General features: G+C 48.0%; 1 protein-coding gene across 9 annotated transcripts in view; it reads right to left on the bottom strand.

The window, feature by feature from the left end:
- LOC124011019 (transcription factor COE3-like) overlaps nt 1-13,835 on the bottom strand; it is a 109,025-nt gene that overhangs the window by 74,663 nt on the left and 20,527 nt on the right. For all 9 annotated transcript variants that reach the window (XM_046323939.1, XM_046323941.1, XM_046323938.1 and 6 more), the window contains exon 6: nt 12,339-12,407. In XM_046323939.1, the coding sequence (XP_046179895.1) occupies nt 12,339-12,407 (69 nt within the window). The remainder of the gene's footprint in view (nt 1-12,338; nt 12,408-13,835) is intronic.

The raw sequence follows: 13,835 nt of genomic DNA, 5'->3' as shown, positions 1-13,835 counted from the left end.
CCATTCTAACTCCTTGGGTGGCGTCTGTGTGTTGATCCGGTGCGCCGGTGTTACCGATGAGCCCTGTGGAATCGGACTGTTTACGGTGATGTAATGGATCTCCTCGACTTCCCCCTGTGTGCTCGCTCTCTCTCTCTCGCTCTCACTCTCTCGTGGCCGGCCCCTCTCCTGCGACCCTCCTCATATCAAATCTCGGAATCTTTATATAGAAATCAATACCCTCTTAATCTGCTCCTCTTTGTCCCTGCCTGCCTCCCTCCATCCATCCTTCTTTCTTTTCCTCCGTCCTCCTCCCCCCCCCCATCCTGTCTCATTCACACTCCCTCACGCCACAACTCTTCTCCACCCACCTACCCCCCCCAACTCTGCCATCTCTCCCTCTCTCCTCATCCACACCACCACTTTTCTCCACTCAACCACCACCCCCCCCCAACTCCTCCCTCCTCATCCACACTCTTCTTTTCATCCATCCAGTGATTCACTCCCTCCTTTCCTTCTTCCCTTGAACGGCTGTGGCTGGTTCGGGCATGCCGCGTCCAGATTGCATCCTCACACTACGAGAAGGAAAAAACCAAAGGCTGATAAACGAAACCTGCTTGCTGATGAAATGAACTACCCTCCATTGCAGACTGACCTAAATAATCTGTGGGGTTGTTCCCCATGTTAGATATTCATAAAGATGAATATATGCTCCAGCTATGAAGGTTAAGTGTCTTGCTCAAGGGTGAAAACCAACAACAGACTACTCTTATTTTCAAGTTAGACAATGTTTCAAGAGCTATCCTCTATATCAGGGGTGTTAAAAACAACCTGCGGGCTGTGAGCTGTTATGAATGGTTATAGCAAGCATGCATTATAAACAAGCAGCTCTTATCCTGCATCAAATTGCCTCCTCACATCTGTTTGGCAGGACTGGGCTCATGGATGGACCGACTTAATTAGCCACACCACACTCCTCCTCCTGATTAAACCACCCGAGTGTGTGTGTGTCAGTGGGGTTTGGAGGGAATGGAGGGTTATCTGTGCATTCTTAATTGGGGAAACACTCGGGTGATTAGCGTGCAAGAGAGAAAGAGAGACAGAGAGACAGAGAGACAGAGAGACAGAGAGACAGAGAGACAGAGAGACAGAGAGACAGAGAGACAGAGAGACAGAGAGACAGAGAAAAAGAGAAAGAGAGACCATCGTGGGGGAGGGGAGTTGGCCGATATCAAAGGTGAATACATTCATGATAGGAATACGCTGCTGCCCCATGGTGGGGGGGGTTGAGGTAAAGGACTGGGAAGAGAGGAGCAGGTGGGTGGTTGGGGTGCGAAGGCATCCCAGCTAAGCCTGAGCTGTTGAGTCGATGGTGGGGCTGGGAGCGGAGGGCTCGGCGAGGGGTCCCCGGCGGTGTTTACAGATTACATCCCACCCCATGTTGGCTCTTTGAAAGCCACAGGAGCCAGTGGTATGTCAACAGCAGGATCAACAAACAGGGATCGATAGCCTTTCTCTCACCGACGAGTAGTAAAGGGCTAACGGCAGCATTAGTGACAAGCAGGCGCTGGAGGGGGGGGCAGGAGGGCTTAGCGGCTGGCAGGTCTTGGTAGGGGGGCCCTGTCAGGACTAGGGATTTTCCCAGTTCCCATGCCCCCACATGGAGCGCTACTCTGGGTGGGAAGGTGGACGGGAGTTGGTGCCTGGGAGGCGTGGCTGGATCTGTTTTTGAAGAGAGTCCGTGTGTCGATGAGTGGGTTCCAATTAGGGCTCAATCCCATTTCAGTTAACTATACCTATCTAGAACATGCAGATCCACAACAGAGAGTAAACAAGGACAGAGGAAATGGGAAGGAGTTACTATCCTAAAACAAATGGTGAATGATATCTTTTCCCCTCTGGTGAATAGGTTTATGGGCAACCTTGGACCAGTGCACACTTCACAGCGTATCACATCAGCCATGCTCAGCCCCGGGGGCCCGCTGGAGGCCCTGGCTCCACCCCGGCCTGATGGAACCACCCAGACGGATATTACCACAGGCTGTGAACGCTAAGACAGGTAGCGAAACACCCCTTCTGTTCCCAACCGCCTGCCAACAGGGTGACTTGGCAGCTTCCGAACCCCCGTTCAACAGAGGGAGAGTGAAGACTGTTATACTCACAGAGCCTTTGGGTTTGAAGGGACTGGAAAACCCTCCTCTGAATGGTAAATGGAGGATGATTGTTTAATGGCAACATCTGTATTAGAATAACTGCTCGACGAGCTTCAGCCTCCTTGAGGAAAATGCAAAGATTCAATAAGTTGGAGAGCCATGCAGGTTGGATACGAGTAGTGGTTCTCCTCTGGGAATCAAAGCCAAGAGAGAGGTAGGAATAATGTTGTTGTGGGAGCATTGTTCACCAGAGGCAGCTAGTCGTATCATATCATCCCGGGGTAGAGTGCGACCGTGGCTGTGATTGTGTGGTTTTCTATTTGGGGGAGCTGTAGTATGTGTGTGTGTGTGTGTGTGTGTGTGTGTGTGTGTGTGTGTGTGTGTGTGTGTGTGTGTGTGTGTGTGTGTGTGTGTGTGTGTGTGTGTGTGTGTGTGTGTGTGTGTGTGTGTGTGTGTGTGTGTGTGTGTGTGTGTGTGTGTGTGTTGGAATAGATACCCTGCTGAAAGGCGAGAGGGGTGAACCACAAACACTGGCGCTGATATTTCCCTCTTACCCTGTGGAGCAGTCGTCAAGGTCATCTGGGCTAACCCTGACACAAGCACATAAATATAAGCACACACACACACTAACACAGTTATACACACACACACACACACACACAAAGTAGAAGTCGAGGAGCAACCAGAAGGTGTAAGGTAATGTAGCTAGCTACTGTATAATTTGAATTAAGGAGAAGAGACAACAAACAACTTCACGTTGAGAGTTTTTGCATCTCTTAGCAGAGCCCGAGGGGTGGCAGTCATTGGATAAGATTACAGGACCATAAACACACTGCAGGTACCTCACACACATACACGCCTCACTGTGGCAACCGACCCCATTTCCCCTGTCCCCAGTGCTAGTCTTGCCACCATCGGTCAGCAGACCAAACAAAATTCTTGCCAAAATAGAACATAAATCTATAGCCCGAGAGGATGACGTCTACCTCTCTCTCTCCTTCTCTTAAAGACCGTTTGGTTTCCTGAAAGTCGTGATGGAGCAGCGGTAGGCCGTCCCCCCTTGTGTGAGGGATGGGATATACTGAATAATTCAACCAGAAGACCAGGCCACCAACAGTCCCCCATCCATATTTTACACCTACACCACAGTCTCTGACCCCCCAACCCCTGAACACGCACACACACCCGAGTCTCACTCCCCCCAACCACCACCCCTGATATAGCCTAACTGCACCATTCTAAGGCCGAAATACAAAAGATACCACAAAGCAAGGCTACCCACAACGCAACACCCGACAAGGTGACCTCCATAATGCCTATGTGATAAAAAGCCGTTAAAACAACGTTGACACGGGGGCAACTGCCTTCAATAACATACATAAAGCCAAATGCAAAATCATGTAATAGCAGTTGGCCCCTTGTACCCATAACCTGTCTCCTCAAAACATAACCCCGGACAAACAACCCATAAAATCTGACAAAGATCTACTCCACAACCTACCAACCCCTTCCTCTCTCTCGGCCCTGACTCATCCCACCATCCCACCCCCCAACCTGGCAAGCCCTTCCTCTCTCTCGGCCCTGACTCATCCCACCCCCCAACCTGGCAACCCCTTCCTCTCTCCCGGCCCTGACTCATCCCACCCCCAACCTGGCAACCCCTTCCTCTCTCTCGGCCCTGACTCATCCCACCATCCCACCCCCAACCTGGCAACCCCTTCCTCTCTCTCGGCCCTGACTCATCCCACCATCCCACCCCCAACCTGGCAACCCCTTCCTCTCTCTCGGCCATGACTCATCCCACCCCCAACCTGGCAACCCCTTCCTCTCTCTCGGGCCTGACTCATCCCACCCCCAACCTGGCAACCCCTTCCTCTCTCTCGGCCCTGATTCATCCCACCATCCCCCCGCCCAACCTGGCAACCCCTTCCTCTCTCTCGGCCCTGACTCATCCCACCCCCAACCTGGCAACCCCTTCCTCTCTCTCGGCCCTGACTCATCCCACCCCCCAACCTGGCAACCGCTTCCTCTCTCTCAGCCCTGACTCATCCCACCATCCCACCCCCCAACCTGGCAACCCCTTCCTCTGTCTCGGCCCTGACTCATCCCACCATCCCACCCCCCAACCTGGCAACCCCTTCCTCTCTCTCGGCCCTGACTCATCCCACCATCCCACTTCCAGAACCTCATCTTTTTTTCTTCTTTCAATTTCTACCCGGGCTGCCAAGTAATGTCCTGCTTTTATTGTAAATCTATACTCTTAATCTGGCCGGCTCTGATGTGCTCACTGGCCGATCAATAGGCTGCGATTGCTGGAAAGAGTCCGGGGAGGCTGATAACCCCATCACCCCCCGCGGAGTTAACCCTCACTGGAGGTTGTCAGTCAGTCCAGCGCCTGGAAACGTGCATGCATGCATACACACAGAAATATTGGTGTTCGCTAATACCGTCCACACAGGTTGAGTGTACAAAACATTAGGAACACCTGCTCTTGCCGTGACAGACTGACCAGGTGAGTCCGGCTGAAAGCTATGCTCCCTTATTAATGTCACTTGTGAAAATCCACTTCAAGCAGTGTAGATGGAGGGGAGGAGAACGGTTAAGGAAGGATTTTTAAGCCTTGAGACAATTGACCCATTGATTGTGTATGTGTGCCAGTCAGAGGGTGAATTGGCAAAACCTCTGTGCCTTTTAACTGGGTATGGTAGTAGGTGCCAGGCGCACCGGTTTGAGTGTGTCAAGAACTGCAATGATGCTTTGTTTTTCACATCTGTATCAAGAATGGTTCACCACCCAAAGGACATCCAGTCAACTTGACACAACTGTGGGAAGTATTGGAGTCAACATGGACCACAAGCATTTCGCTACACTCGCATTAACATCTGCTAACCATGTGTATGTGACAATAAATTTGATTTGACCAGCATCCCTTTCGACACCTTGTTGTCCACGCCTCGACGAATTGAGGCTGTTCTGGGGGCAAAGTGGGGGGTGCAACTCAATATTAGGAAGGTGTTCCTAATGTTTTGTACACTCAGTGTATATCCACACGTTAACAGATGTCTGCACCTGATAGATGACATGACTTTTGCTTTAAATCTCCAGTGTAATACTGATCATATGAAAGACGAGGATGCTTCAATATATACAGTATATGAGATCTATTTCCAGGAGAGCTTTCATAACTCCCCATCGACTGGTCCAACCAATGATGGACAGCTTCCCAAGCCACTCATAAACAGTAACCGACACCAACAGAGACAGCCCTAAACAAATGTCCATTGACAGACTGTAGGGGATGGCTAGTGGTTAGTACTATAGAACAGATCATGGAAAGCTATGAGGGGTGGGGGGGTGGGGAGAGAAGGGTATGACTCCCATGTCCAGCAGATCCATTAAGGTAAGAGGGTGATGGGAGATAGGAGGAGACAAGGAGGGGTTAGGGCCCATGTAGTCTATACTGAGTAATTAGCCACTGGTCCCCCAGTAAGCTCTGACAGTCTCTGGGAATTTATGGTCCCACTCATGGAACTGGCCCGGCCATCTAATTGCAATATTAGCTTGTAATAACACCTGTTTTAATGGCCACAAGCCAATATTTCACCACGCCCCATTGGAGCTTTCTGCTTGCCTCGGCACAATTTCCCCCATTAAATGGCAGCACTGGAAACAAACTGCTTCCCGGTTTTAGATGGAGGTCCCACCTCAGAGTGCAACCTCAATTTTGTCTGCCAACCAAATGTATCCCCTACCCGTCCCTTATGCTGGTTATAGGCGCAAGTGTGTATGTCGAATGTGATGTCATAGAGAAGGCATGTAAGACGGGCATAAGACGTGAGTAATGTATAATGATCACGAGAGAAAGAGGACATTGTCACCAAACTAAATAAAGTTCCTGCAATTTCACCATTTTATATTCAAATGCTTGCTATATAGGGAGTGTGTGTGCACTTGCATACATTTAATAATGTGCGTGTGTGTGTGTGTGTGTTAGTGTTTATCAGCGATAATCCGAGGAGAGGTGGTAAAAGATGCAGAGCAGAATCAGAGTTTGATTTACAGGGTCTACGGATCATTTGAAACAGAGGCGCTTGTGTGTGTGTGTGTGTGTGTGTGTGTGTGTGTGTGTGTGTGTGTGTGTGTGTGTGTGTGTGTGTGTGTGTGTGTGTGTGTGTGTGTGTGTGTGTGTGTGTGTGTGTGTGTGTGTGTGTGTGTGTGTGTGTGTAGGGAAGGGGCCATGAATTGCCGGCATTAACCACTTTACAGTGGCGACTGATAGGGGTGATTTGCATCGCGGGTCACCAATAGCAACCCTCCACCCACCCTGGCTAACTGTTTTATCTGTTGGTTAAGTAGCTTGAGGCTGCGTCCCCATAAATCCTGTATCTCTTAATAGGGCACTAAAATGCAGTGATATGGGCAGTCCGGCACTAAATCATGAGCCAGGCTTGTCGCTGGTAAACATTTTGGAATTGTTTGGGTGGGGTGTAACGAGCGCAGCGATGTAGCACGCGGGGGGGGGTGACCACTAACACACACACTTTAGTTGAGGATGTGAGGATGTGGCACATGGACATTCCTGCAGATTTCTACCCGAGGATATGCCTATTGGGACTGGATATGTATTTTTGTGATGCATGCAAGTGTGTGTGGTGCATAGTCCTGTCACGCCCTGACCTTGGTTATCTTTGTTTTCTTTTTATTTTGGTTAGGTCAGGGTGTGACAAGGGTGGTCGGCTAAGTTTTTGTATTGTCTTGGTGTTTTACCCTGTCTAGGGCTTTTGTATATCTATGGGGTTTTAGTATGTCTAGGTATATGTAGGTCTATGGTGGCCTGAATTTGTTCCCAATCAGAGACAGCTGTTTATCGTAGTCTCTGATTGGGGATCCTATTTAGGTTGCCATTTTCCATTTTGGTTTGGTGGGTTATTGTCTATGTGTAGTTGCATGTCAGCACTTGTTCTATATAGAGTCACATGCGTTTTATTAGTTTGTTTAGTGTGCTTTCTTTATTAAAAGAAGAATGTATTCATAGCAAGCTGCGCCTCTATAAGACGAACGTGACAGAATAACCCACCCAAACAAGGACCAAGCAGCGTGAAAAGGAGGAACAGCGCTTAATGGGGAGATGGACCTCGGAGAAGATATTAGATGGAGCAGGACCCTGGACACAGCCGGGGGAGTATCGTTGTCCTAAGGAGGAGTTGGAGGCAGCGAAAACGGAATGGCGATACTACGAGGAGAAATACAGGAGAATCGAGGAACAGCGAAGATATGAAGGTACACGGCTAGCAAGGAAGCCCGAGAGGCAGCCCCAATATTTTTTTGGCTCAGGTAGGAGACCTGAGCCAACTCCTCGTGCTTACCGTGGGGAACGTGTAACTGGTCAGGCACCGTGTTATGCAGAGATGCGCACGGTGTCTCCAGTGCGCCATTCTAGCCCGGTGCGCTCTATTCCAGTTCCTCGCACTTGCCGGGCTAGAATGGTCATCCAGCCAGGACGTATTGAGCTAGCTCTGTTCTGGATCTCCAATGCGTCTCCACGGTCCAGTGTATCCTGTGCCTCCTCCCCTCACTCGCCCTGAGGTGCGTGTTACCAGCCCAGTACCACCAGTGTCAACACCATGCACCAGGATTCCTGTGCACCTCCAGGGTCCAGTACACCCTGTTCCTGCTCCTCGCACTCGCCCTGATGAGCGTGTCCCCAGCCCGGTACCATCAGTGCTGGCACCACGCCCCACGCACCAGGCCTACAGTGTGCCTCGGCAGTCCAGAACATCCGGCGACAGTACCCAGTCCGGAGCGTCCGGCGACAGTACCCAGTCCGGAGCGTCCGGCGACAGTACCCAGTCCGGAGCGTCCGGCGACAGTACCCAGTCCGGAGCGTCCGGCGACAGTACCCAGTCCGGAGCGTCCGGCGACAGTACCCAGTCCGGAGCGTCCGGCGACAGTACCCAGTCCGGAGCGTCCGGCGACAGTACCCAGTCCGGAGCGTCCGGCGACAGTACCCAGTCCGGAGCGTCCGGCGACAGTACCCAGTCCGGAGTGTACGGCGACAGTTCAGACCGGAACCTCCAACGACAGGCCACAGTCCGGAAACTCCAACGACGGGCCCCCAGTCCGGGGTCTCCAGCGACAGTCCTCAGTACAGAACATCCGGCGATGATCCACGCTGCGTTGGTCCCCAGCCCGGGGCCCACGGCGAGGATCTGCAGTCCAGAGCCTCCGACGATGATCCACGGGTCAGTGATAGATGAGCGGACTCAGTGTAAAGAAGGGGGCTGGCGTCCAGAACCAGAGCTGCCACCGAGGTTAGATGCCCACATAGACCCTCCCATATATGTTTAGGTTTGCGGCCGGGAGTCCGCACCTTTGGGGGGGGGGGTACTGTCACGCCCTGACCTTAGTTATCTTTGGTTTCTTTATTATTTTGGCTAGGTCAAGGTGTGACAAGGGTGGTTGGTTTAGTTTTTGTCCTGTCTAGGGTTTTTAATATTTTTTATGGGGTTTTAGTATGTCTAGGTATATGTAGGTCTATGGTGGCTTGAATTGGTTCCCAATCAGAGACAGCTGTTTATCGTTGTCTCTGATTGGGGATCCTATTTAGGTTGCCATTTTCCATTTTGGTTTGTTTTATCTCACATTCACATAGCTTGCAAATGCAGCTAGCTAGTTTAGGCTACTCAAACACTCGACTCAAACAGGGGGATTCTATGTTAACTAGTTGGCTATGACTATTCAACACCACAACACTGGAACTCTCCCAAGTCAAGGTAAGCTTTCAGTTTGACTAATTTATTGCCACCGGTGTAAGTGCTGACCTGCTTACTGACTATACACTAACGTTACTGCATGATTGTAGCGGGTATAGTAACACGTTAGTTCTATTAGCTACTGTATGTTGACAATGACATTATTTTAGCAAATATGGTGACAGCGATTTAGGCTGTGTGTAGCGGTTATGATATGGTTTGGCTTGGAAAGTTTTTGTTTCCCTGGTCAGAGCTGATGTGTTGTGCACGGAAGTCTACAAGCGAAGGGAAAAGGTGAGAGGCGGAGAGCGCTGAAGGAATACAACGTGGCCTAAGGAATACAACATGGCTGCTATGAAAGTGAACTGTGTTGACGTGTGATCAGTGGTGTATTCATTCCGCAGATTCTGTTGAAAAACATTTCTTAAAACGGAAGCAAACAGAACAAACATACCTGAATTTGTCCAATAGAAGCTCTTGTTTGCAACTGTTGGACTAATGATTACGCCCTAGATCAGCTCGATGAAGGCAATGACCTGTGTGCACCTATGTTGTAAACTTTCATTCACAGGCTAGGTTGTAGCAACCTCATGATGGGTAACAGGAATATTTGAGTATCATGTAGTAGCCTAAACCTATCGATGTTACATTGAACTGGGTGAATGGAATATGAATGACAATCATCCAATATGCTGTAATAGAAATAAGGCCATGCTCATTAAAAAAATAATAGTCCTCCCTCATTTTAAACGACACTTATCATCACTGGGGTGTGTGTGTGTGTGTGTGTGTTTACTGGTTGAAAGTATCGTCATTGTAATCGTATGTGCTCAGAGTTGGGTAGATTACTTTCTAAATGTAATCCATTAGTTACTAGTTACTTGTTCAAAATTGTAATCAGTAACGTACCTTTTTGATTACCCAAACTCAGTAACATAATCTGATTACTTTCAGCTACTTTTAGATTACTTTCCCTTTAAGAGGTATTAGGACACACAAATTAATATCACCAATTGAATGACATCTATTGCAGGATAAATCAATGTTAGAGTTTACATTGTTGGTGTCACGCCTTGGTCATTGTATCTTGTGTTTTTGTTATATGTTTGGGTAGGCCAGGGTGTGACATGGGTTTATATGTTGTTATTTTGTATTGGGTTTGTATTAATTGGGAGTGTGTTTTATTAGGGGTGTGTCTAGTTAGGCTTGGCTGCCTGAGGCGATTCCTAATTGGAGTCAGCTGATTCTAGTTGTCTCGGATTGGGAACCGTATTTAGGTAGCTTGAGTGCGCGTTGTATTTCGTGGGTGATTGTACCTGTCTTAGTGTTAGTCACCACATAGGCTGTATTAGTTTCATTCCTTTGTTGTTTTCTTCTTCCGTTATTTCATGTACCGTATTAGCTTCATTAAAAGTCATGAGTAACCTACACACTGCATTTCGGTCTGACTCTCTTCAAACAACAGACAAAGCTCATTACAGTTGGCCTTAAATGGAGGTGGTATTTTACTTTATGGGTTGGTTATGTAGGCTTCTTCTAACCCATTGCTTTCTACTACAGATAATAATATATTAGCTAGGTAATATCTTTACATTAAAATCCAAAGTCTGTCAATTTACAGTCATTCCAATTAATTTAATACCTCTTGATCTTCAAGAATAGGACTTGGAAATATAGATTAGCCAAATTGTTTTACCTGAGCATATATATATTTTTTACATTCAGTCGGTCTCAGCTTACTGTTAGAATAGAAAGATACACAAGGTGCAATTTAGAAATGTGGTTGTGCATCTGCAGTTTTTCTGTTATGTCAGTTACTGATAGTCACTCAATTAGCCTTGTCAGCTAACAATTTTTAGATTTGTAAAATAGTCTAGCCTGCTATCTAAACTTTTATTAACCATGGCTGAATACCGAATACTGACATGCCACACAGGGCATGTGCCCAGGGGCCCTGACCTCGAGGGGGCCCCCCCATTGATGTTGTTAGTCACTGTCACTCAGATATCATTAACATGGCATAAGTCATAGCAAAATGTGTAGAATTGCAGGTAATTAGCTTTCTCTCTGCTGTCAAGAGGGGGGCGACTAAAGTGTTTTGCCCGCGAGGTGGGGGGGGCCCTCATCCAAATCTCACTTAGGGCCCTCAAAAGGCTAGGGCCGGCCCTGAATCAGTTACCCAACCAAGGCAGGGCCCCCCAGTTACCCACATGGGCCCCCTACCTCTTCTCCTCCCCCCATCTGATGATTAGCAGAGCGGCAGCAGGTCATTTACATTGACAGCAGGCTCCTGTGGTTGGCGGTTGCAGTCAAAAAAGGTCTGCACTATGCAGCTGTTGCAAGAGCTAATTTTTCACTGGCTGTCCACTGGTCGCAAAAACAATGATTGATAGGCAGCTTACGCTTCTTCAATTGAACCATTATTGGGATAAAATACACAAATACAATTGTAAACAGCCATCCACAACCACCATAATCCGAAGCCTACGGTGCAAATAGGTAAATGAGATTCACATTAATGTGAGATGTAAATAAGTGATATCCGTATCGCCCGTAGGCTACACCACTGCTTTTGTCCTCCAAACATTTATTCAAGTTGGATAATCTTTGGATACCAACAGCAGTCACACCATTGGAAGACATAGCTTGGACTGTAGCCTAAAAAAGCCTATTCCTGTTCTGTTCACACGATCCATTAAACACATTTGGTGTCAATCATAGTGGTCTCTAACTTGTAGTCAGACTCGCTTAGGAATAACTTTTTCCAATGCTGATTCAAATGTCATTGAGAAAACAGATGTCAAAGATTTTTACTCAAACATCCTTTCTGAATGTAAAAGTAATCCTATAAGTAATCATATTGTTTTTAAAAAATCTGTAATGTATTATACAATATTTTTGCTGGTAAAGTAAGGGATTACAGCTACTGTTTTTTGGGGGGTGTAATCTGTTACTCCTCCCCAACCCTGGCTAGAGGTCTGACTAAAGAGAATAGCATGAGATTTACTGAGATCTTAACCTGATCTAGGAAAACAAGGTGTGACATGATCTCTGTAGATTTGGACTGTTACTCCTAACACAGGCAGCAAGAGGTAAGAAGACATGTCTGTGTGTATGTGTGTGTTTATGTGTGTGTGTTTATGTGTGTGTGTGTGTGTGTGTTTGTTGTGACTCTGTATATGTGGATCACTGGTTTCCAAGCTTCCAGCTCTCCTGTCCCCTGGCCATTCTCCAAGCTCAGTCTAACGAGCCAACATGGATTTGGTAATGACCCGTGTGCCCTCAGAGGCCACTACTGTCCTTTTGGAGGAGGTCAGTATACCCCAGCCAGCCTGACAGGCCCAATGATAGCCACAACCACGAAGGCTTGGTCCTGCTTACCTGCATGGTCCCACTGCTTGCCTGCTTTGTGGCTGTGAAAGAAAGACGTGGAACAAAAGGAGTGTGTCCTTACCTGTCAATGATGACTGGGTCGGAGGGCGTCTCGTTGCGGTTTCCACAGCTCTTCTTGTCACAACAACGACTAGGGGAAAAAAACACAAAAGACAATTCTCTGTCACACTTTAGGTTTCCTAAAAACATTTACTATCGTTTGTTACTAGAGTTGTTGGACGGTCTCTGATAACAGTGGGCATACAGCGGACTATGGAGTCAGAGAGGAACCATGTGCAATCTGCTGTCCCCCCCATCCCCCACCTCGACCCACGCTCCAGCTGGGCAGGGCTCCAGCCAAGGTCACTCAGTGACTCGCTGTCAGTTTGGACAGCGCCCAGAGATGGCTGGCCCGGTGCTGAGCCACCTCCATCCTGCCCCCGTGCCATCACCCCTGCCACACCGCCATGGCCACGCTGGCCTTGCCCAGGTCTGTGCCACTGCCCCTCTGCCCCTGCCCAACTGCTCATGTGGTGGCATGCCGTTTCAGAAAAGTGGGTGTGAATACAGCCAAATGTGCTCTTCTGGTTGGTCGCCATGCAATGGTGGACAATGAGGATCAGTTTCCCAATCATTCTGATTCAGTCTAGTGTAACAATAGCATAGTGCAAAGACAGTTTTTCACTTTTTCCATTTGTTGGTAGTGGTAGTAGTATACTTTCTAGTAGTTTAGCAGTTAATTCAGTGTCGATTACATTGCATTCAGAAAATTAATTTGGATTCAATATACGTCTTTTGTACATTTACATTCAAAATTGTAGTGACTCAAATGTATTTTATTTAACTAGGCAAGTCCAGTTAAGAACAAATTCGTATTTACAATGACAGCCTAACCCGGCCAAACCCTCCCCTAAACCGGACGACGCTGGGTCAATTGTGTACCGCCCTATGGGACGCCCGTTGTGATACAGCCAGGGATCGAACCTGGGTCTGTAGTGATGCCTCTAACACTGCGATGTGAAATTTAAATGGAAGTCCTGATTCTGCGGGTTGTTAACAGTAACTAAGGTCCCATTTTAAATATAAATGTGTTATTCTAAAGATAATTGAAACCAACCCTCTTATTCTTCAAAATTATTCATATTGCATGACCTGCCGAGGACCAATTATGCTCACACACTCACCCATGATGTCATGAATCACATTGCCATTTGACAAACAAGCTTAAAACCAAGCCACCGAATGCCAAATTAACCCATTTTATGAATCATTTATCACACCGTTTGATCTCTAAGTAGAAGAAAAACATAAACTAAGTACTGTTTTTTTGCCTGGTCTTTGTGTGTGACTGTTGCCATAGAACGCAACACAATAATTTATTCCCCCAGCTACTTGGAACCATTAGCAAAGTTCCAGGAGACCAATTAGCATTGGAAACCCAATGGTGCTGCTGTGGTGACAACCTCCTCAAACTGAGAAAGTGTTATAAACAAACTGGACCCCAGGAGCACTGCCGGGCCCCTCGGGGGACCCGGGGCCCTTCGCACACGAAAACAAACCTTGGCTGAGCGTCCACAAT

This window comes from Oncorhynchus gorbuscha, linkage group LG23 (assembly GCF_021184085.1).
Source record: "Oncorhynchus gorbuscha isolate QuinsamMale2020 ecotype Even-year linkage group LG23, OgorEven_v1.0, whole genome shotgun sequence".
Taxonomy (NCBI): domain Eukaryota; kingdom Metazoa; phylum Chordata; class Actinopteri; order Salmoniformes; family Salmonidae; genus Oncorhynchus; species Oncorhynchus gorbuscha.
The sequence above is the reverse complement of the archived record's forward strand: the minus strand, read 5'-3'. Positions and strand labels throughout refer to the sequence as shown.